This window comes from Rhipicephalus microplus, chromosome 7, assembly GCF_043290135.1.
Source record: "Rhipicephalus microplus isolate Deutch F79 chromosome 7, USDA_Rmic, whole genome shotgun sequence".
Taxonomy (NCBI): Eukaryota; Metazoa; Arthropoda; class Arachnida; order Ixodida; family Ixodidae; genus Rhipicephalus; species Rhipicephalus microplus.
Window position 1 is genome coordinate 87263497 of NC_134706.1, and position 23693 is coordinate 87287189.

The 23693-nt window shown below is 46.3% G+C and overlaps 1 protein-coding gene across 5 annotated transcripts in view; it reads left to right on the forward strand.

The window, feature by feature from the left end:
- Ccz1 (vacuolar fusion protein CCZ1) overlaps positions 1-19964 on the forward strand; it is a 28058-nt gene extending 8094 nt beyond the window's left edge. The window contains exons 5-13 of one of the 5 annotated variants that reach the window (XM_075869429.1): positions 4517-4591; positions 5115-5245; positions 5953-5997; positions 7092-7229; positions 8393-8535; positions 11266-11377; positions 17147-17296; positions 18173-18333; positions 18509-18669. In XM_075869429.1, the coding sequence (XP_075725544.1) occupies positions 4517-4591; positions 5115-5245; positions 5953-5997; positions 7092-7229; positions 8393-8535; positions 11266-11377; positions 17147-17296; positions 18173-18333; positions 18509-18654 (1101 nt within the window). In that variant the 3' untranslated portion in view covers positions 18655-18669. Of the gene's footprint in view, positions 1-2844; positions 3789-4516; positions 4592-5114; positions 5246-5952; positions 5998-7091; positions 7230-8392; positions 8536-11265; positions 11378-17146; positions 17297-18172; positions 18334-18508; positions 18670-19860 lie in introns of those variants that run through there. The other 4 variants (XM_037430749.2, XM_075869430.1, XM_037430751.2 and 1 more) reach the window with 4 other exon arrangements.
- The last annotated feature ends 3729 nt before the right edge of the window (positions 19965-23693 follow it).

Genomic DNA, 23693 nt, shown 5'->3' on the forward strand with positions numbered 1-23693 from the left:
TTCCCGGTAGTTCTAGTTCCAAAGAAAGATGATACGTATCGCCTTTGTGTAGACTACCGCAGGCTGAATGAAATTACGAAGAAGGACGCGTATCCTCTTCCCTCCATTTCATCGTTAGTATCCAATCTAGGCGGGGCGAAGTACTTCACAACGCTCGATGCTAGCCGCGGATATTTTCAGGTTGAGATGGACGAGCGGGATAAAGAGAAGTCAGCTTTCACGTGCCACAGAGGACTTTTCCAATTCAGGAGAATGTCGTTTGGCTTGGTGGGCGCTCCCGCTACGTATCAGAGGCTAATGGACCGTGTTTTGGGAGATGCAAAGTGGCAGCACGCACTCGCATATCTAGACGACATAGTGGTTTACTCGAAAACGTTCGAAGAGCACGTGCGCCACTTGAGAGACGTTCTAGAACGGCTGAGGTCTGCGGGCATCACTTTGAACCCAAACAAAGCTCAGATAGCGGCGACCCGAATAACATTATTGGGATTTACGCTTGACGAGGGTCGCATTTTGCCGGATAAGGGTAAGCTTGAAGCGATAGTGAGCTATCCATCGCCGAACAATGTCGGTGAGCTGAGGCGCTTTTTGGGGATGGTGAATTTTTATCGCCAATTCATTCCAGATTGCGCGGCAGTGCAGGCGCCTTTAACGAAGCTCTTGAGGAATGGTGAGCGTTGGGCTTGGAGCCAAGAGCAAGAGGCCGCACTGCGTCGCCTCACGAAGTTGCTGGCCAACACGGCTCAGCTGCAGCTACCCGATTTGAACAGGGAGTTTGTTATTCACACCGATGCAAGCGACCTGGGCTTAGGAGCAATTTTGCTTCAGGAGCATGGAGGTTCCCTCCGACCGATTGCGTTCGCGAGCCGTACGTTGACACCGGCGGAGAGGAACTACTCAGTAACCGAGAAAGAGTGTCTGGCGATAGTTTTTGCTCTCCGTAAGTTTGACTTTTACATAGACGGAGTTGCGTTTGTGATTGAAACGGACCACATGGCGCTCACGTGGTTGAGGCGTTTGAACGAACCAAGTGGCCGATTGGCGCGTTGGGCATTGTTGCTGCAGCGTTATGACTTCACCGTCCGCTACCGCAAGGGTAAGAACAATGCCGCGGCCGACGCACTATCGCGTGCTCCAGTTCGACACGAGGCAAGTCACGCGACTAATTCGGAACGAACTGAGAGCGAGACACTCGCGCTAACGCAAACAGCGGAGCAAACGTTAGTTCGAGCTAAGAGCGTGAACCACGTAGAGGCTGTCGTTAGCGCAGGGATTGTTTTCAGCAGAAGGGAGCTGTTAGAAGCTCAGCAGAAAGATCCATTTTGTCGAAAGGTGTTCGACGGGCTCCGGGAGCCGGGTGGTAGTGAGGCCACCGCGCACAAGGGGGCAGCTGGTATTGCTGTCGGTGCGGAGCGCTCGGCAACAGCTGGTAGTGCTGTGAGCGCGCTGGATTCATATCTGCTAGATTCTGACGGCGTCCTGCTGAGGTACATTCCATCCGACGATGACACAAGTGAGTCATTTAAAGTCGTGATACCGCGCGCGTTGAGAGGAGCGCTTCTTCGCTACTTTCATGACTCGTGCATTGGTGGGCATGCGAGCGGCCCTAAGACTTACGCTAAGTTGTGTCGCCTCGCTACCTGGCCAGGTATGAAGCGGGATGTGATTCGCTACGCCCGTTCATGTCGTGTGTGCCAAAGCGTCAAGCCGCGAGGAGGACGTCCGCCCGGCCTCATGCAACCGATTAACAGTCAGACTCCCTGGCAAATCGCAGCGTGTGACGTAATGGGCCCGTACCCCTCAACTCCTAGCAGAAATAAGTTCTTGCTGGTGATCACGGATCACTTCACTAAATGGGTAGAACTTTTTCCCCTTAGGAAGCTGACGGCTCGAGTGATTTTAGAGAAGTTGATGGAGGTTTTTACCAGGTTCGGGTTCCCCGAGCAGTTGATTACAGACAACGCGTCTTATTTCACTGCGAAGGTGTTTGTTGACACGTGCGCCGCGTTGGGCATTAAGCACAAGAAAACAACCACCTACCATGCTCAGTCGAACCCCACGGAGCGAGTCAATCGCAACATCAAGCACATGCTTGTCGCGTTCTCTGAAAGACATAAGGACTGGGATACCTATCTTCCAGAGATCGGTTTTGCATTACGATCGACCGTAAACCGATCGACTGGGTATGCGCCTTCTTCTCTGAACTTGGGGAGAGAACTGCCGAATCCGATGGAGACCGTACTCGCGGACCGCAGTGGAGTGCCAGTGGCGACATCAGCACGCGCTGAATACGCAACGCAGCTGCGCGAGAAGCTAGCGGAAGCTTTACATAAAGCTCGACATAATCTCAGCACTGCTAGGGCACAGCAGAAGGCGCAGTATGACCGCACGCGTAGGAACGTACACTACGAAGTGGGCGATCTGGTGATGCGGCGCCATCATGTTCTCAGTAATGCTAGCAAACAGTTTGCTGCCTCGCTGGCACCGAAATGGTCCGGGCCGTACCGAGTGCGAGAGAAAGTTTCTTCGCTCGTTTATCGACTCGCGAACATGAAAGGCAAACCGAGCGGCGGACCGGTGCATGTATGTGACTTGAAACGCTACATAGCACGGGAGGCGCATGAGGACTACGGTCAGTCCCCCTCCAAGCCGCGCGCGGCGGGTGAGATGGTTCGACACCGGGTCAGGAGCCCAGAACCGCGCTACTTCCTGCGTAACAGTCGGAGGCAACTATGCACGGTAGGCCGCGTTTGATATGTTCGACGCGGGGTGCAAGGGTTAGCGCGCAACACATGTGCGATTGTTAACCTGTCGTTCTTTATCTGTATCACTCTCACCGAACAGATGGAGCGCCATTGGGAACAGCACCGCCGGAACAGCAAGGAGAGGAGACCACCTCCTTACGGCCAGCCCCCACCCCCACCAACGTCCACATGGCAGCCCTACCCCACTGCGGCCCGGCCGCGAACGCCGAGGCAGAGCCACTCGAGCCGCCGCCACCGAGGGGGTCCGCGCGCGCTGCCGCCTGGTCACCAACTCTCGGCTTCGCCGTCACCATCACGACCCGCCGGTTCACAGGGAACGAGACCAGGGTCCCAACGCGGCGAGCCGACCGCATCGCCTCACGGCCGCAACCACCGAGACGTGGCAACCTGGACCAGCCAGGATGGAGGCGACCCTCCGGTGTCTTACGTCTCCTCGAGGCCCTGGCGCCGGCAGGAAAGGGCCCGAGTTGGGGTCGCCCCAGCGCACCTGTATCGCCCTTTTCAGGGGCGCACGGTAGAGGACGCGGACCGGAGGGCTAACGGGGCTTGCCTTCCAGTGCCCGCAGGGACGCGGTTCTGCGAGTGCGGCGCCGTGGTGATCCATAACTCCCACGAATTGGGGAAATTACACCGGCACCGCACCCAGGCTACCCAACCATCCAGCCGCGAATCATCCCAGGAGCGCTCCGGCGCCGCGGTTCGGGCCATGCTGGCGCGGGCGGCCCAGGAGGCGGACTTCGCGCAGTGGCTGCTGAGAGTTGCCTCAGGCCACGCGTCCAGCGAGAGTCCGCCTGCGCCGCTATCAATAACGGCTACCGTAGAGCGGGGGGCGGCGGGGCCGGGAGAGACATTGGTGGCGGCTGCATTGACACCGGAGGTGGCGTCAATGACCTTGGAGGCGGGTGAGAGAGCGGTGGGGGCTCCGGCGGTGCCCGCGGCAGACACCGAACGGTCCGAGGGCATGGACGTAGACCAGGCCCTTCTGGCCTATCTAGAGGACGAATAAAACGAATTATTCCCTCTTTGCAGTCTCTGTCGTTCGGGGGCCTTCTTAAGGGGGGAGGAGATGTGGGGAGCAGGTGCGCCCAGCCTCCCTTTCCCTTTTAGGGCAGCGCACGCGCCTGGTTGCGGGGACCCCTTCCCCCACGGCCGGCGCGTGCGATTCCCCCCCCCTTTCCCGGCGCCAGGAACAGGTTCCCCTCTCCCTCAGCGAGGAAAGGTACCATTCTCGTCAGGGAAAGGGAAATCGGGTCGGGGAACAAAACGAGCGGGCAAACGGGCGCTCGCTCTCTGACACCAGCGACCATCCCAGGAGGACGAACCCGCAACCCCTCCTGCGAGCCGAGGACGTCCACGACCGAGGTGTAAGCGTCAACACCTTTGTTATCTGTAGTATCTCCCCGCGACAGTGACGCGCGATTGCTAACGCTTAGCAATAAAGTGTTTGTTGTTGATCTGGCCAGTTGCCTTATTCGCCCGAACCCGTAGTAGTAGCTGCAATGAGGCAAGCTACGGTTGGGGGACGTTAACCGTGCACGGAACGACTGTGTGCGGCTGAAACATTAGCTATAGGCTTCTGCGTCAGCCGTACATAGGACGGTCCCCCAACAAATTGAAACAAAAAACACAGATGTAGAATGTTTTTATTGATTCACACATAATTTTCTCAAGTTTCCTGGTTCATTGCACTAAGCGTTTCATTTTCCTGTTTACATGGTTCCTCGGTTTATGCTCTTTCATTGTTTTGCCAGATGTTTGGAGGCTCACTTTCAGAGGTGCTCGCTGATCCATCGAAAAAGGGCAAGCTGAAAGACTTTCTCGACTGGGTGAGTTTCGTGCAGTCAGTGCTCTGTCACTTGTAATGCAGCAAACTTACAATGAGCACAAAGGCACAGCAAAGAGAAACACAAGAGCAGCTTAGGTTGAAAAACTATCACATCGAAGACATCTTGTTGTTGTCATGAAATTCTGGTGAAGGAATTGAAAACCAAGCTTCAGAAACAGTAGAAAAATCACCCTGGCCTCTACCTTGTATATTTGCATCTTTTTCTGCACTTTCATCATTGCATTTCATGTTAATTTATCCAGGCCTTAGATGCCTTATCGAACCCGGCAGTGCACTGTCGGCAGCATGAGTAATGCGAAATCATCACGCTGTGACGGCGTTGCAGGTTGCCAAAATGTGGGACGTGGCATGATGGCGGCATCACAAGACATTGTTACTTGGTAAAATGCGGGTCAATCACAGAAGCAGTGCAAAAACCATGTTACGGATTTTATGTGTGTGCCACTCAAAGAATTAAAATGCTTCCGTCAATGTCATGACCTTAGACATTGACCATCGTGCAGCAAATTCCCCGGCTGCGTGTCCAGCACGCCGACCTGCTGGACGTGTTCCAAGGGGTGCAGTTCTTGCCGCTGGACAAGCACGCGTTCCTCCGAGTCCAGTGCTTCGTCAACCGCCTGGAGGGACGCTTTGGGTGAGGGCATGCTTTGTTGGTGTTGGCACACCACTGTTTGTCAGCAGCCATGCACCGTAAATTTAGAGGTTGGTTTGTTGCCTGGTTGAATCCTTGCATAATGAAAATTAGGCCACATTTCGGTGCCGAAATAAATGCAAAAAGGGAAGAACTTGTGTATTTTGTAAAAGCTTGCCATTAAACAGCCCCTGCTGTCATAAATCACTTTTTAGCTGCTGTACTGGTCTATCTTGAAGCATATGCTGTGTAGGACCTTAAACCTTGTTTAGCCAGTGTTTATTAAGCATTTCAATTGATAGTTATTACTAGTAGTAGTACAAGTGTCATTTAGATTTTTGTGTATAGTACTGACGGATTGATACACTGCATCTTTTTTAGTACAATGACGACAGTGAGCGATTGGTTGAGATAACAGCGTAATGTTGTTGCCAATCTGCTAAAGGTAATGTAAGCGTTCGAGTCAAAGTCACGCTGATACGACACAAACCGGCAACACTGGAAGTGGTAGTGCGAGCATTGATTAGCCCTATATTTTTACGCTTCAATCTGTAAGTGCCATATGTAATAGTAGTAGTACAAATGGCATGCTTCAGTTTACAACTGAATTTCTTGTGCCTGTTCAATGTTCACTGCTGTCAAGCATGAGTGTACGTTGAGAATCCACCAGCATAATGGCAGCCCCTAATGAGGTAACATTGAATTTACAGGGAGATCCGGTCTTCCGTCTTTCTCTGTAACGACCTGCTTGTCTGGTGAGTAGACAATGCTGCCACCTTAATGTGCATTGTTTCCTCTATTGTGTTCTACCTAGCGATTGGCGTGTGATCAAATACTGGATTGCAGCAGTATCTTCAGTGAGAATGTAGACTTAAACTTTGATTATGATGAAGCCATTAGTTGAAACTGCTTATAGCAGTATTTAGATACTATATAAGTTGCAGCCAGTTAATATTACAACTGCATGGTGCAGAAAAAACAAAACAGTTGGATGGCAAAGCTGCACAAAGGCGGTGTTACCCCTCTAAAAGTGGCTCTCCGGTGCCTTTCCCTTCTTCCTCTTGGCTGTGGGTTGTGTCAGCTCATAAAACTCATTAACAGGGATATGGTCCTTAACAATATTTTTTTAATTTCTCAATCATCAGTATTGATGAAACTTGTCCAAGTTTATGCACGTCCGTGTGCTGTATTCGAATAGACAGCAATTTTTTTTTTAGGACAATGGGGAGTTTATAGAATATATTTTATATTCCTTCTGGGGAGGAAGATTTCTCTTAAATTGATGGAGTTCCAAAGTAAATCAGCATATCACAGTAACGTGGAATAGAAAGTATATGCATACAACGAAAACGGATGCTCTAAACTCATTTTAACAAAAGTTATGGTAGGTCGAACATTCGTGAGTGAAATCCTTGTTTGATGTTGACATTCGTTTCGATGCACAGCTGCTCCTTATCCACTAGGGCTCCGCTGAATGCTTCTATGTTAAGCTCTGTTCACCCTAATAAAGGACGAACCTGTAAATGGCTCAGGTCATCAGGTGTTATACATAGTAAGGGGCCTCCCTTGGCTCAAGCTATGTTTTGCTATTAAGAGAACAGGTCTGCAGTACTCTTAAAGTTTTCGAGGTTCTATAGTAAAAGGGAGATAATAGTAAAGGTAAATACAACTTTCCTTTACTAGGGGCTTAACCCACAACCTTGGCGTTAGACATGATTTAATCGACCATCTTCTGCTAAGCTTCTGCATGACCTAGATTAGTGTAATCTAAATGTTCGCTTTTGTTTGGAATGTTGAATAGAGAGTTAACTGTGTTCATGCGTCACTGTGTGCTGCGACTGCTCTCTAGGAGTGGCCTGGAGCAAGGGGACATGCAGGTGCTGTACCAGTACCTGGTGCACGACGTGCTACAGAGCACCGTCGAGAGCGAGCTTCTTCCGGGGTGCACTTTCGCACCGAGACCAGCGACGGGTGCCACCCAGTGCAGGTGAGGCCTGAGCTACGGTAGTCTCGGCTCTCACTGAACTGGTGCTACAGTCAAACTTTGAGTGCGACGAAACTGAATAAAGTAAATCTGTCTCTCTATTAAAAAAAACTGTAAATTTGACATCTAATATTTGAAATGAGTGCTTCATAACAAACTGAACGTCTCATATATAAAACTCAAAGGGCCATTGAGTAAATGCTTTTTTTTTTTTTTACATCTGCCTAACCAGGTCAACGATTCTCTTCAGAAAGCTGTCATATCACACTTTGTGGATATCACAGCGCTGCATGTAGTGAAGACGCTCTATTTCGAAAAATGGTTCCTGCATCCCTTTTCTGAGCTAGCTGATACCTTTTCGCCTGCGAAGTGACCTAAAGTTGCTATAGGCAACTTTTTATAGTACTGACCTCATCGATTTGTCTTCTAAACTACAACAGGGCACTTTGGCCCTTCAGTGACACAATATTGTCTGCAAGGTTACTCCGCTTCCTCACCATGCCACTGGGGTGACAGCAGTGCTTTCTCATGAGAGGTACTTGGAGGAACCCTTGCTTGGCCAGTGGCTGCATGCCGATGATGAAATCGCTGATGTCATGTTGCTTCAGTAGCCGTAGTCGCAACAGTGTACTACGCCTACCCCTTCTGACTGCTGAGAGGGCAGTGCAAGAAACCGAAACTGGCCGAGGCAGGTCAGTGAGGCTATGCAGTGAGGCTTCCCTATTACAGCACTTGTTCCCAAAATTCTTGCAGGAGGTTGTTGGCATTATACAAGTGCACAGCTTGCTTGTGTGCAGTGTACAAGTGCTTTGCAAATTTTGGACTGTGGGGTTGTCTGCTGGCCCTTTAAAGTATGTCCTCTGGTATTGAGGGAATCAGCTTATACTCCACACTCGGTTACATGACGGACCTACACTGAAAGCATCTCTACAGTCTACACCACCGGCAAATAGAAATTGTGGGTTTAAACGCTGTTTGGCCCTCTTAAAGAGCCCATATCATTAAAACTGGAAGGTTTACTTTTTATATTAGGAGTTACATATTTCCCCGCTCTTCCTACAATTGTATACATGCCTGAGAGAAGTTTTTCTCGCTCCAGATTTACAAATGACAGTTCCTGATGCAACAATGTGCCTTAATTTAGGATTTAAACCATAACTGTGCAGGTTTCTGTACGGTCCGGTTGACGAGGAAGAGACCCTGTCACGGACGCAGCGGATCTACGTGTCCGACTCGTTCGGTCAGCGAGAGCAGTGCCACCTGTTGATCTTCAGGGCGTACAGCTCTACCATCTGCCTCCTGGTCAATGGTGAGGGACAGTTATTGAGAGCATAGAGTTTCCTAAAATTAACTGGAGATGACTCAGGCACTGCGAATGTTCGGCGACTATGGGAATGAATGGCCTAGCCCTCTTGCTTGCAAGCTTTGAATGCTCTTGTGCCTTTGTTTATTGCTGTGTCTTGGTTTTCAAACCGTGACCTGGTTCGAATGAATAGGCTTAAAAGGTTAAAATAGCGAAGTGCAACTGCTGAACATTTGCTGATTTTTGTTTCTTGACCAAGCAACTTCTAGCCATGTGAAGCCAGAAGCCAGAAGTGCAAAAATTAGACAAATCTAAGTACTACCCATAATTCCCGTGATCGTTGAAGCGCCGTGCATTGAAGCTCTCATAAACACTAGCATTAAAGTTCCCTCTAGTGTACATATAGGAAACTATTGTTCGGTGTGGAGGGCTGTGAGGTTCTCATGATACCTTATGGAGCAATGGAGCATCATTGTTCTCATCAGCCAATCTAATGTACACTGCCAGACGAAGGCACCGTGTCCTGTGCAAGCTACACCTTCTGGCTACTCTCCCCCCCCCACTTTTTTTTTCTTCTGTTCACTCTGCTGCCTTCTTATCTCTTAGAAATATGCCTAGCATTTTCGTTCCTAGCATGTCGAGCAATATAAAAGCCAAATTGCTTTCAAGAGGATGTATTGGCTAAACAGAAATGCTCCAAGAAGTGTGCTTAACTCTTTCGTTACCACGTGAAAATGGTAGTTTGTCATACGTCTTGGGAAGATGGTTTTTGCCAGTTTGAAAAGTTCTCCAACACGCATAGCATACCAAACTTTGCACAATGAAATGCTCTTTGCAAAAAATATATGTTGTAGAGGAACAAAAATATTTTGGAATGAAGAAAAATGTGAAAAGTGTGGAATTTTTGGTCGCCAGCTAGTAAACAGTGGAATAAAAAACACCATATATGTAAAAATATTCAAAACGAAGAAAATTCAGAATATACATTTTGTTGCTTGCGTTTCGTTGCTTGTGCCATGGAGTGAAGCATTGCATGGTTTTTTGTGAGATGCAAGTGTACTTGTACTCTTTTCTCAGTAGATTTTTGTTGTCTTGTGAAAAGAGCCTGCAAATTTTTCAGTATAGGATTTATGCCCGTGATGTGAATAATCGCTGTATAAATCGGATGTATAATGAACTTGGCTATTTGGTCTAGCGTCACCTCTATCTATGGGCCACCTCACTCAGCATAGATTGGCATTCCGATATATGCATCTAAGCATATTTCTTTGCATTTTTTGCACATCATATTAAAAAACAATATCGCACGCAGTTCTAAAAGGTTTCGTGTTGCTCCATGGTAAGGGCCATGATTTGCTCCGGTAGCCTTGTCTCTGCAGCTGGCACCAGCACGCCGTGCCCCAGTGACTTGTGGACCTCGCACGTAACTATAGTATCTATCAGATTGTGCACAAAGGTCATGAGCTACACACTTGTGGCAGAGGTGACAACATGAGGTTGTAATCAAAACAAGCCCATGAACGGCTGCGGATGTCTCAGGCTGACGCAAAACATTTTCACCATAAAGCTGAGGTGCTGTCATCCTCGAACTTTAACCTCGTCCTCACTCAATTCAGGTGCGGTTGCAACACAGTTTTCAGCGGCGCGTGTTTTTTTGCAGCGCAGGTTCACACCCATGCGCGCGTGACGACGGCGTGTACTAGTGACACTAGATGCGACCCTGTGCCTGATATAACTATTCAAACAAAACCAAAGCAGCTGGGAACTGTCAGAGAAGGCCACCTCGACACATTAAACACGCAGCGGACCTTCGCAAATATTTTTTGTAGAACAAATTTTCCTTGACTCCTAGGAGCAGCTCTCTATTGACTATCTTGTTTAAATTTCTGGCAAATATTACTTCTCAACATAGTCAAATTGCAAAGCTGACACTTTAATTTAATGTTACGCTTGCAAAGGTTCTTTTCGTTGCATAACTTCAATGTTACTGTAGCATAATCACGAGGGGCACACACTTCCGTCAAGTTTGTCAGCCTAGTGCACTTTTCCAACAATACATGCACATTGGTTTGCTCAAAGGCCTGTAAAAAAACAATATGTTGCCAAAGCAAGCAAATTCAAATTGATTCTGAAAGTTGAGTAACTGGACTAACTACTAAAAAGTGCTGGGTGCATGAGAAACAAATTTACTATAACAAAATTGATGATCCAAAAGCGTCGATCTTCGGTGATCAACTTGAATAGGCGTGGTAATGAGAGATTTGAGACTCAAGACATCATATTCGACTTCTAATGCCTTGTTGAGCAGGTAGGTCCAGCTGTGCTCATATCACATCAATACATGTTCGAATTGGAGTTTACATGACTGTCGGACTGTCATCAGAATGACTGCGAAAGGCACACAGCCAATTCAAATCTGTGTTGCAATGGAAATACTTCCAGAGAACGTACACATATGAAGAAGCTTTTCTTTTGTGCATGTTTTCTTGCTACCTATGGCCACTTGGCAAGGACAGGAAAGTATTTCACTGTGGCAGGATTTTTACTGCAGTAGTTTCATGCGAGAGGATACTAGCGTGTTCCTGTTCAATTTCACTTTGAACTTTGGTCACTCAGTCTCCTTAAAAAATGAGCATTCAACACGTTTCAATGTTCGATTGTGCTCGTTATCTGCCTTTGCTTTCTCTCTCTTCTTAACGTTTACCCTCTCGAATGTTTTTTTTTTTTTTCTTGCAGTAAGACACGAGCTGACGGTGGCATTCCTCAAGAACCTGGAGGCTTACCTCTCCACAGAGTTTGTGGCCCTTGCCAACGAGATCGGCAAGCAGGGCACCAAGCTGTCCAGCCTGTAAGTCACTCCTTTAGCCGTACTCTAGCCTAGGAGTGCAATGTCAGTAACTTAGTGAAACGTAACGCCTCCATTCCTAGTGTCCGTAGAGCCCCTCCAACTCCCTCTTGGTTAGTTTTTAGGTAGTTAGTTAGGCTAGTTGGAAGTAAATTGCTAAATTTATCATTTTCTGATGAAAGTGTGACAAGGTCACCACGGGAGCCTGGCAGTTAAGTCTCTAGCTTGAGCTGAACGATGTGGGTTTAATTTCCCGCCACATTTCTATGTAAGCAAAATTAAGAAGCATCTGTGTACTTGGTACATGCTAAGAGTGTGCTAAAGGGAAAGAATAAATTGGTTTATATTGATAAATTTTACTCTGAGAACACCAATGTCATTAGTATCATCATAGAGGAGAAAATTGAGGTGAAAAATTTTGTTGTAAATTTTTCGTCGAAACCTCTAGACGTAGGGTTACAAATTTCAAATTTTTTTTGGTTACATTGGTCCTGCAAAATTTTCTTTGACTTTTTCTTTTATTGAAATAGAAAATAAACGAAGGAGTTTTTGTCACCGTTACTTGGCGATGGCTACCCCTTTCCACCTAATTGGTACAAATAATAATATGAAAAAAAAATGGCATATATACATATATGTAGTCCTACATGGGTGAGAGCAAAAGTTCTCCTATATGGGCAGAACAAACACGTAGACGACACGCTTAACTTTTGTCCGCTTAGTAGTCGTCACAAATCTTCTTTTCTTCGAAGAAGTGTTGCAGCACCTTCATTGCTTTGCCATTTGTTTTGTATGGCCATGGACCTAGTATTTTATTCAACCCGAATGGTCGTTTGGGATCTAACCTATGCAGTTCTTGTTCTAGACGCCTTCGGTGTGTGTCGTGTTTCGGACAGTCGAGCAAGAGGTGACAGATATTCTCGTCGTCGTGGCCGCATGAACATGCTGACGATGTTGCACGATAAATACGAAGTAGGAAGTGCTTTGTGTAAGCAGTTCCGAGTCGTAGGCGATGAATGAGTGTGTCGATACATCTTGGGAGGTCACGGTCTAATTGGCATTCAAGATTAGGATCAACAGAATATAGGATCAATTCCTTTGTTTCGTCTGTGAACCAGGTAGATAGGCATTATTCACGTTTTGTTGTTTTTAAAATTCTATTTACATCATGTTGAGATACCGGAATAAGGCACATTTGCGTAGAATTATGAGCGGTTTTTGCCAACTCATCTGCCATTTCATTTCCCTTAATTCCGCAGTGACTGGGAACCCACTGAAATGCCACTCAATGATTAGACTTCGTAGGTTCTGAGAGCTCTTTTAGTATAGCATATACTATACGCACATCAATGTGTCTTGAAGTGGCACTTTCCACACGTGCCAGTGCTGCCAAAGAGTCTGTAATTATCACCCATTTTCTTGGTGTCATTGACAGTTTAATAAAGCTTATGGCTAGCAAAATTGCTACGAGCTCCGACGTTGTTGAAGAAGAGAGGTGACTCAACCGACATGCATATTCTTCGTGCGATTCCGGAATTATGAATGCAGATGTCGCTGTCTCTTTGGTGACGGAGCCGTCAGTGTACACGTGAGTGTATCCTTGGTACCTGTCAAACAGATGATGTGATGCCAACTGCTGAGCGGCAACAGTTGGCATTTCATGTTTGCTGCGAAGTCCTTCTATTGAAGTTTAAATAGTTGGTAGCTCAAGCAGCCATGGAGGGTAGTTTTGCTCCAGTGGCCAATGTGTCGACACCGGAAGCCGGGAAATGTACTGTTGGTACACATGGTGTATTTGCACTCTAGCACGGTTCACAATGTTGGATATGAGCAGATGGGAAGGTGTTGCGTGACTAGACGAAAGAGGTGCCGACATGTCTCCACATTTCTAATTACTATAAAGTTGGGTTCTCTTGCCTCTGCCAGTGTCAAAGAACTTGATGTTGCCTGTGGAACTCCCAGACATATGCGTAAGCTTCGTGCTTGTAACAGCTGAAGTCGGTGTGGCGACATCTGAGAGATATTGTGGAGAACTGGCGCAGAGTAGGCAATTTTCTGTCGGATTAGTGCACAATGGACGTGGAGGAGAGACGCCGATGTACCGCTCCATTTTGTTCCGGCGATGCGACGTATAACATTTACGGTGCTGTTCACTTGATTTTCTAGATCAGCAATATGCTGACTCCATCTCAGTTGGCCATCTAAGGTAATGCCAAAGAAGCGATGCTTTCGTGCGATTTCGATTCTCTGGCCATCCACAAAAAGCTTCATTTTTTCACTCTTTTTCTCGTAGATGGCAGAAATACAGATTTGGCGTGAGAAATCTGCATGCCTCGCTTTTTGAGGTAATCACTTATTGCGTCTAGTCCTTGTTGAAGCCGATGTTTGATCCCTTACAGTGATTTGTGAGACGTCCATATGCATATGTCGTCTGCATACATGGATATGTTCAAGGCTTCGGGCAGTACTTCTGGAAGACCTGCCATTGCAGCATTGAAAAGAAGCAGACTTAGAACGCTTCCTTGGGGTACACCTCTGCTCATGTTGAAGCGATCGCTGTCTCTGTTATTTTTTGAAATGTATATTTTTCTGTTACTCAGTAAGTTGGCGATCCATTAAAGCATACGAACATGAACCCCTATCGAGGTAAGCCCGTGCAGCACAGAAAGGTGACTCACACAGTCTAACGCCTTCTTAATATCTATGAACACCGCAACAGCCATGTTTCCACAGCTCATCTCATGTTCTACAAATGTAACGAGGTCGAAGACGCAGTCCATGGTGCATCGCCGTCGTCTGAAGCCAGCCATCTGTTCTGGAAGTGAGCTGTTAGCTTCAATCCACCACTGTAATCTTCTGTCAACCATTTTTTTCATTACTTTAGATACACAGCTAGTGATGCTGACTGGTCGGAATGAGTCAAGCGAAAGCGGTGATATACTGGGCTTCAGTAGTGGGACGATTCTCGTGACCTTCCAACACATTGGAACGTACGCCTTCGTCCACATGTCGTTATATATCCGTAGAAGAACTGGCATGCCGTTGGGTCCTAGATTTTTCAGAACACTGTACGATACGTTGTCGGGACCGGTTGCCGTTCTTGCGCAGTGCCGTTCTTTGACTTGGTGTGTTGAGTCTATGGCCACCCTCAGAGAAAAATTTATTTTATTTTTACTGATTATGAAATACGTTGAAGCTTGCGTGTACTGTCAAAATCGGCTGATGTCACAGCGCTTAGTGCAGAAACTTCAAGGTGGCTTCGCCACCTACATTTCTTTTTGCACGTCTTTTCGCAGCATCGTCTTGCAACAAGTGGGGTGATTTTGAAATAGAGAAAAAGGTATTTACTAATAGACAACAAAAAATTTTTTCTCTTTGGTGGCCCTTTAAAGGTGCATTTTCTCAGGCGGTTTAAATTGATCTGCAGTCTTTAACTACTGCGTGCTTTGTAATATGAGTTTTTGTATGTAAAACATGTTAACTTAATTCACTTTTGATATTTCACAATGAACCAACTAAATGGTTACACACAAGTTAGTAAGTGAAAGCCTGCAGAACCTGAATCGTTTAGGCAATTTAAATCTGAGGCAATCTCATGCCGTGCTTATTGTAGGATTGAGGTTCGTTTCCTTTACATATGTACATTTTCTCGTGTTATGTAACGTGAGCATGTTCATATTATGTTTCGCTGCAAATTTGACTATCACCTAAACGTGGTTGCCATGGAGCTTCGAAGAAGCTGCAGAATAGCAAGCGACGTAGCGACCCTTGCCATGTTTATGTGCAACCTCTACATTTATGCTCTCGTGTCTGTTTACTATAATTAATGTTTGAGGTAGTAGCCCATAATGAGGTACAATGCAGGCGAGAAGTTTTCTTCTCACGCACCATAGCATCGTGTGTGTAAATGTTACAGCTATTGTGATTTAGGCTGTGAATTTCATTTACAGCTTCTTAACATGGATATTGGATGCATAAAACTTTGTTTTAAGTTCGCTCAAATTAAGTCCTAAAGGTTAGCTAAGGGTCAGATAGATTATTTTCACTTGTGGGACACTGTGTCCTGCTCCGAAGATGAAGAATTGTTCTCTATCCAGCTGGGGCTGATAGCTAAATCCATTGAAATATTACTCTGTGAGAAAAAGCTTGCATGCTGTATATCTACAGTAGTTTGGATATAAAAGTTCGTGCTTGAAATAAAGTGAATGTCTATGAAGAGCTTTCAGAATTGTATGCATGTATGCAGAAATGTATTTATTTTTGTAACACTAAAGAAAAGACTTAGCTCAAGTTATGCAAAATCCAGAACAAGAAGAATTTTGTTTAAATTAGTACTGTTTCTCTGCATGTCATCTGAGATTTTAGGATGCCCATAGTGCAGTGAAAATGTCAGAAACATCATTTTGACTGTTCCAAACAGCATGCTTATAATGGCTGTGATTACACATTATAATATACACAGGGAGGTACGTGTTACTGCAGAACAGCCCGAATACGTACCAACTAGCTGAGCCTTCTGTTATTGTAGAGTGGCATGTTCATCTTGCATGTACACACACTCAAACCTCGTTATAACAAAGTTGTGTCTTACACGAAAATATGTTCGTTATATCCAAAAACTCATCATAAGGTTAACTGGAACATAGGTCGAATTTTTTTTTTCACAACAACGCGATGAAAAGTCGCATCTCTTCTTATATACCGGTCATTGGCAGTGAAAATTGTGGAGGTCTTGCAACAACGGGCAGCTGTAGTGAAAAGACTCCATTGCCATCGTGAGCATAAGCAGCGGTGCCGTTGGCTAAGGCTAGGCAAGGCCTACAGTTTACTAGCAACGCCATTTTGCATCAGTTATTTTTGTCAGTCTGCTGTTTTCTTTTTTTATTTCATTCAGGAATGAGTGGTAGTCGACAGCAGTTTACAATAGGCTTTAAGAAAAAGTTATCGAGTTTGCCGAAGCGCACGGCAACCCAGCGGCACAACGGGAATACGGTGCATTGTAGAAAAGCATCCGATACTGGAGGAGCCAAAATCAGCGCATCACATCCTGCAGCAACCAAAAAAAAAAAAATTGTTTCGTGGGCGGACTGCAGTACACCCCGAACTGGAAACACAACTCAACCAATTCCTTTGGGAGCTGCGTTCAAGATCATTACTCGTAATAGCGGAATGCATCCACGTGAAAGCTCTGGAGATAGCACGCGACTCCGGGCTCAAGAGGGTGCAGTTCAAGAGATCACCATCGTGGGTGCGCAGATTTATGAAGCGAAAGGGCTTTGCGCTGAGGTGCCGCGCTTCCGTCTTTTCGCAAATGCTGCGTCAGCAATGCATTGGATGGAACGCAAGACGATGTACTCTGGGACGTTGCTAGTGAAAAACAGACTTCTTCGGACTCAAGTTCGGACAAGTCTGAGTGACAACACTTTGTGGCCTTCTGGCGTTTAACTATATAAGATTAATGTCAAAATAAAAAGAAATGTCACCACAGTGCAGCTGGGTATGTCCTGTATTTATCAAGGTAAGAGTGCGTCGCGACCGGTTCGGGGTTTTTAAAAATTACTTTTTCCGAGATTCAAAGTTCAGGAGGGTTGACCTATATTCCGGCTGTTACGCTATGTTCCTAACGTTATATCTATGGCAAGACCATTCTTCATTTACTTCTTTATAGCCAATATTTTGTTATATCCGGGATCGCTACATTGATGTTTTGAGCCACATTCAACTTTAAACCACAACCGTCAACCTTTATTTCACCCCGCGTGTGTGTTTCAGTTCCCCGCTGGACGGCCAGAGCAAATACATCTACTTCAACCGCATGAACCTTGCTCAAAAGTCAACTGTGCACTCGGAGCGAAGAACGGGCATCGTGGTGCCTCCGGAACTGGTTCGCTTCTTGGCAGACATAAACGAGGATTTGAAACAGTGAGTGCCGCCACTGGCGCTGCTTAGAGTGCATTTGTACTGCACTTTAGTGTCTGCGGTACACTCTCGGTAAACGGAATTTGGAGGAGCCAGAGAAATTAGCTTTATAGGTAGCTGTTGATCTCCAGAATCTTTTTTTTTTTAACAGTTGGGAAAACAAGGGAATTGAATACTTCACTCAGTTTTGTTTCTCTGTATTCCAAATCTTTGAGTATATTTTCAGTAGCTTCATTACAGCAAAAGATGCAATTTGTAAAAAAAAGAAATTTAGCATAGTTCTTGGGGGGCTTTTCACTTTGTCACTTTGTCAAATAAGAAAGTTAAGTGCATGGTAAGATTGCGCAAGAGCTGGTCTAGCTGCCGCTGCTATTTATTTTTGTATGAATTTTTGCACAAAATTGTAGTTCTCGATAACCATAAGTAGTATGCAGCAGGAACTTTTCCCTCATAATTGCATCTGTTTATTTTGCAATCAAATTAACATAACCAGGCTGCTGTTCATTTACTTTGTTATGACCGATACTTCATGATACCCAGGTTTGTTATAGCGAGGTGTGAGTGTACGTGGTCAATTAGGACTATTTCTAGTAGCCTTGAAGCCATAGCTTTTAATGCAGTGAGGGACTCATTTATAGTGACCAACATGTTCTCAGAGTGCTAAGCACAGCTTTACCCAGAGTGCGCGGCATTTGCATTTCCTCATTATTTTGAGCTTTTTTGATGATGTGCTTGCTAGTGTTCGCACATGCAAAATTTTATTACCAATTCTTTTTTAACTTGTTAACTTTTCATATATAATGAAATAGAGTAGCTCTAGTTATGAATAATTCATCTGCACATACCTAGCATTGTGCATCTGTCTTTTTGTGAGTGAAGCATCTGCTGTACCTGCAAGTCTCATCGATGCAGGGTCGAAGATGCTGGCGAGATGACGGCCAAGACAACCAGCGAGTGGTGGGTGGTTGGGAAGGTGTCTGATCAGCGGGAGTTCTACGTCGTGCTCAACCAGAAGAGCGCCAACATCATCCAGATACATGGTGCGCTATATTTCGTTCATTTAATTTTTTTTCTTTCTCTCTTCTTGCTTCACTCGCAGCCTATGGGTTCATGTTTAATATAGGCCAATATGTGAAAAAGAAACAGCGCAAAAAACGAGAACAGTGTCTTTTTTCGTCTGGTCTCTCATTTTTCACGCAGTTTCTTTTTCACTAGGTCGTACCAACACGCCCAAGCAACGACTTTACCAGTATGTGAGCGGCGTGTATCATGATTTGACTATGACCGAAGCTCCAATCACACTAAGCCGACACAGCATTGACATTGTCTGCCGGCATCGCATCGGTATTTTTCATAGGTGAGCTGCAAAAAAACTTTCTCGCAGCGTCACCTGTATATATGTATAGGAAACAGGCAACGGCCGCCATTGTGCACGAACTGTACTATGCGCTTTAGTGACATGCGTACATTCTGGATCATACAAAATGTTCACGTCGAAATGAAACGTCTATCTCATGTTCATACTTTTTTTCACTCGCACAAGCACCACATTCTTGTGTGTGTGTGTGTTTTCTCCATCCACGGTGGCAGCTTAGGCCAGGGTTTCCTGAACATTTTGGGACTTTTTAAAGTGTTGCTGGTATTTACGCAACTAGTCTATAGTGCCAGCACCCTCACCCTGTGCTGAGGCTAAGACAGTCTGCAGACTAAACACTACTAGCCGTGTCAGTAGCACATCAGCTAATAAGGACCGAACAACAGGCAATATGGCAGTGTAGTTATCTGACTGCAGTGGCATGGCCAACAGTTTTAACACAGGAAATATGGTAGTGCCTTCGAGGCAAGAGCCAACTGCTTCATTGTTGTGATCATCTGGCACTGTTTTTTGTTGTATTGTTTCCCCATTGTCATTGCAATACCTCAAATATGAGTACTCAGTTGAAACAAAATCTAAATAAAAGATTTTAATTTTATGTAGAACATCCTTAGTTGTTTAGTACACTCATTTATCGCAAACAAAAACTGCACATTATACTACACTAAAACCTCATTATAACAAAATTGCATTTTACATGAAAATAAGTTCTTTATATAAAATTTTTTATAAAGGTATATTCTAAAACTTCATTGCAAGGCTATTATTCATTTACTTTGTTATAACCAATAGTTCGTTACATCTGGGTTCGTTATATAAAGCTTTGAGTGTAACTGGTAGGATTACTCCTCAGAGGTGTTCATTAGTCTTGTATGACACATCACAGCACATCATTGATAATGCCCTAGCATTCATTATGCAGCTGTATGGAATGTGGCACGCACTATCAAATTCATTGTGCATGTCACTATCGAGTTCGCGCACTGTCGAAATCATTGTAAATAAGATGGACTTTAATGTATTACAGCAGGGGAAACACATCTGTGAACAATTCATTGCTTGAGCCATACCGAAGTGCTTTTTGGATGCCTATCTAAAATCACATAACGCACGAGCGACATTTTCTTCGGTGCCGTTGTGTTAATATGAAAGTGATTGGCTCAGTAGTTTATTTTTTCTTTCCCTTTCGCAGATGAAGTCAAGAGGCTATGTGCCAGCCAGTTTCAGAACATTTTTTTTCTCGACTGACTGCGGCCTCCACTCCATCCTTGTACATAATAAATATGTTGCCCAGAATCTTCTATGACTCGTCTCCTAATTGTATTTTGTAGTATTCCTTGAAAGATGGAGGAGTTTATCAGGTGCAATGCACCACAACATCCTAGCTGTGTTAAAAATGCACATATACGTACAGTCAAACCTCAATATATCGAACACGGATATATCGAATTATTGCCTATATCGAACGGTTCCTATATCACGCAGGAAATTGCATGCATTATTGATTTTTTTATTTCGAACAAAGTTTGACATATAATGGATGTATCGAACTCAGCCACCCCAAACCGCCTGCACTCCACTGACAGGCGGCGAGCTTTCCCGCAACTCTCGAATGTAGCTGTAGAGCGGCGGGCGTTTACGAATGCTGCACACATCGATGGCGCCGAGAGCGCCACTTTAACGTAGCGGCGTACGTGCGCCGCAGCCTTGCAATAGAGGTTCTTGAATGAGGAAAGTGAAGAGAAAAACGCGGAGCTGTTATTGTCTTTCAATACAAAGGCACCGACACGGCTTCGCGCGAGGGAAGGGGGAGTGGGAGGTAAAGATTGAGGAGGAAAGTATAGGAGGGAAAGGACGCAGACGAATGTCTCGAACGAGGCCCGCGCTGCCGCCGGGAAAGGGAAAGCAGTCAGGCGAGCCGGCATGGGCTCGCCATGTGCGCGTTTTACACCCGGACTCGCGCCGCAGCCTTGCAGCTTGCAGTCGTTGCAGTCTCTATGGTGTCAACGGCACACTGCGCACTTGTTGCAAGCTCCTCCCCCGTAGCATTGGCAGGCATCGGTCGTTGTGCTCGCAGTGTTCGTGCGTTCAGAGTTAGGCCTGTCGCGGCGCGCGACAGGCCTAACTCCGAACAGCGGAGCTCACGGATGTGGAGATTGTCGCCGAAGCTACTGCTGAGCAGCCAAGTGAAGACTCTGCCGGGGTGGTTCCGCAAGCGCTGATGGTGCCTCGCTCCCGACATCAGCTGAGGTCGTAGCTGCCTTGGCCCTTGTGCGCCGCGACTGCGGTGCGATTGAAGGCACCAGCCTATCACTTATGGATCGCCTGGACTATATTAAGGACGCAGTCGTCAAACACACCATGGCCAACAAAAAGCAGGCTACTCTTTTTCAATATTTTAAACCAACACAATAAATGCTATGTTTGAATCTTCAAGTGAGTATTTACTGCACCACGCTTGTTGTTTTCAGCAAGCTGTTGACGCATTTTTTTCGTGATCTTTTATATTGAATTCTGGATATATCGAACTATTTCGCGATTGCCGCGCTGTTCGATATATCGAGGTTCGACTGTTCTTTCTTCTGTGGGTAGCTTTTGAGATGCACTAAAATTACAGGCTGGTAAGTTCAACGTCAACTTATTCACAGGTTACCATTGCCAATGTACCTGGCCTCCAACACTGCTGTGCGTCCCCTAGTTGTAAATCTTACCATGGGATGTGCATCTCTCTATGCTACGATGCCCAGACAAAAGTGTCTTGGGAGTTAAACATGCGCTCTCGAATTTTTGACAGTATGAGCAGCTGCCTTGGTAGCTTAGCAGGGAAAGTGTTGTGCTGCAAAACTCAAGGGCATGGGATTGATTCCTGGTCCCGCCAGCCATATTTCAAGGGGAATGGCACGCTAGAACACTAGAGTAGTACTTGCACTTGGGTGTACGTTAAAGATTCCTTGGTGATCTAAATTATTCTGGTCCACTATGGCACGCCGCATATTCATATTGTGGTTGTGATACGTAAAGATGTATAAATGGTATCCCGATTGTACAATGGCCAGTTTTTCAGCCGTACACTAGGCTTATGCTATGTAGAAAACAACTAATTTATGCACGTCTCGAAATTGTGTTTACATGGTCAAATAAATACTTTTGTCAAATTTACTGATGCTCCCAACAATTGACTGAGAACAGGACGATGAAGTTCATGGCTAATCAATCAAGCGTTTTCTGTATTGCAAATAATGACAGTAGGTGGCAGTAAGCCATGGCTGCAGGGAACTTCCAGTCCGTTGACTCGCAGGCCTGCTATGTCGAAATGAGTATGTGATGTATTTTTGTACATTCTAAAAAAAAAGGAAAGAAAATGTGGTGCTCTAATAGTTATACATTTTGAAGTTTTTGTGTTGTATATTGCAACATATTAATGCAGTGGTAAAAGCGCTGCACCTCAAAGATTGGTTCGTTATATGCAATTTTGCTCTGATATTGCCACCTACTTCTAGTAGTGGGTCGTATGCCAAGGTGAAGGCTCACACCACAAAGAAGAAAGAAGTGCACCTGGGCCCCGCTCTGGCAAACAAGCCCAACCTACGCTCTTGATTAGAGCCCTGTTGCTCAGACGTCAATAATCCTTGTCGACACCCCCTGGAGTGACGTGACAATTGGTGGAGGTGCTGGGTAGGCCCCTCACGGATGTTTCAGACCCCTCCTGGAAGCGGCACCACAAGCCCAGTGCGAGTCAACACTCCCGTTCATCAGACAAGCTGCAGGATCAGGGGATTGCCACCCGAAGCTGACCCTACAGTTCACACCAGTATGATGAGCATGTCCGTTCAAACCACTTTAACAGGTACGAAAAACCCCCCAGCGACTCGGTACACCCTCGAAAGTCCACAGGTTCCGACACCGTTTCATGGTACCGAGCTCGAAGACGTCGAGGACTGGTTGGTCGACTTCGAGCGCGTGGCTGCTTTGAACGACGCTGCCAAACTACGACGTGGGTACTTCTATTTGGAGGATGGAGCACATACCTGGTACATGAATCACGAGGAACAGATGACATCATGGCCCGAATTCCGCCGCCGGCTGTTGGATACTTACAGAAGTGCTGATCGCCACGAACGAGCGGAGCGAGCGATCCAGGCCCGCATCCAGATGCCCAATGAAACTATCATGACCTATGTGGAAGATATGACGTGCCTGTTCCGACGGGCTGATCAGAGTATGACAGAAGAAAAGAAGGTGCGTCACCTGATGCGGGGAGTTAAAGAGCAGCTTTTCGCTGGCCTTGTACGGAGCCCTCCGAACACGGTCGCCGAGTTTTTGTTTGAAGCCATCATGATGTAAAAGATGCTTCAGCATCAATCCACCCTGTATGAACCGCAAGTGAACACGTCCACTCCTCAAGTTCTCACGACTATTGGGAGCAACACCGAGTGTCTGCGCGACCTTATCCGCTCCATAGTACGCGAGGAGCTGCAAAAGGCTGCCACACTACCACTACCTACGGTGAGTTCCATTGCAAGCATCGTCAAGGACGAGCTGAATCATGCCCTTCATGAACCTGTGAGTCTGAATAACGCCACACCCGCCCCGGCTGACTACCACCGTGCGACCTATGCAGAAGCCTTGAAGCGCCCAGGTTCCTTTTCCCCGCTGTTTGTTCAGGCACCTCCTACGGTTTCACTTCAGTCGGCGCAGCCTCTACGGTACTGCGAGAACACACGCACGCCCCTACCCCTTGTTTACGCCAGCCCTGTGCATCTGACGGAACAACCAGCACACCACCTTGACGACAGACGTGCTTTGCCTCAGAAATCTGATGTTTGGCGCACTCCTGATCGCCGACCTTTGTGCTTCCACTGCGGTGAAGCGGACCATCTGTACCGCCAGTGTCCATACCGGCGCCTCGGGCTGCGCGGATTTTCAGTATATTCAGCGTCTCCTCGTTATGGCCAGCGACCCCGGGACATTGAGGACTACCTGGCTCAACAGCGCATGCCACCGCCTTCTGGACGGCAGTCGCGC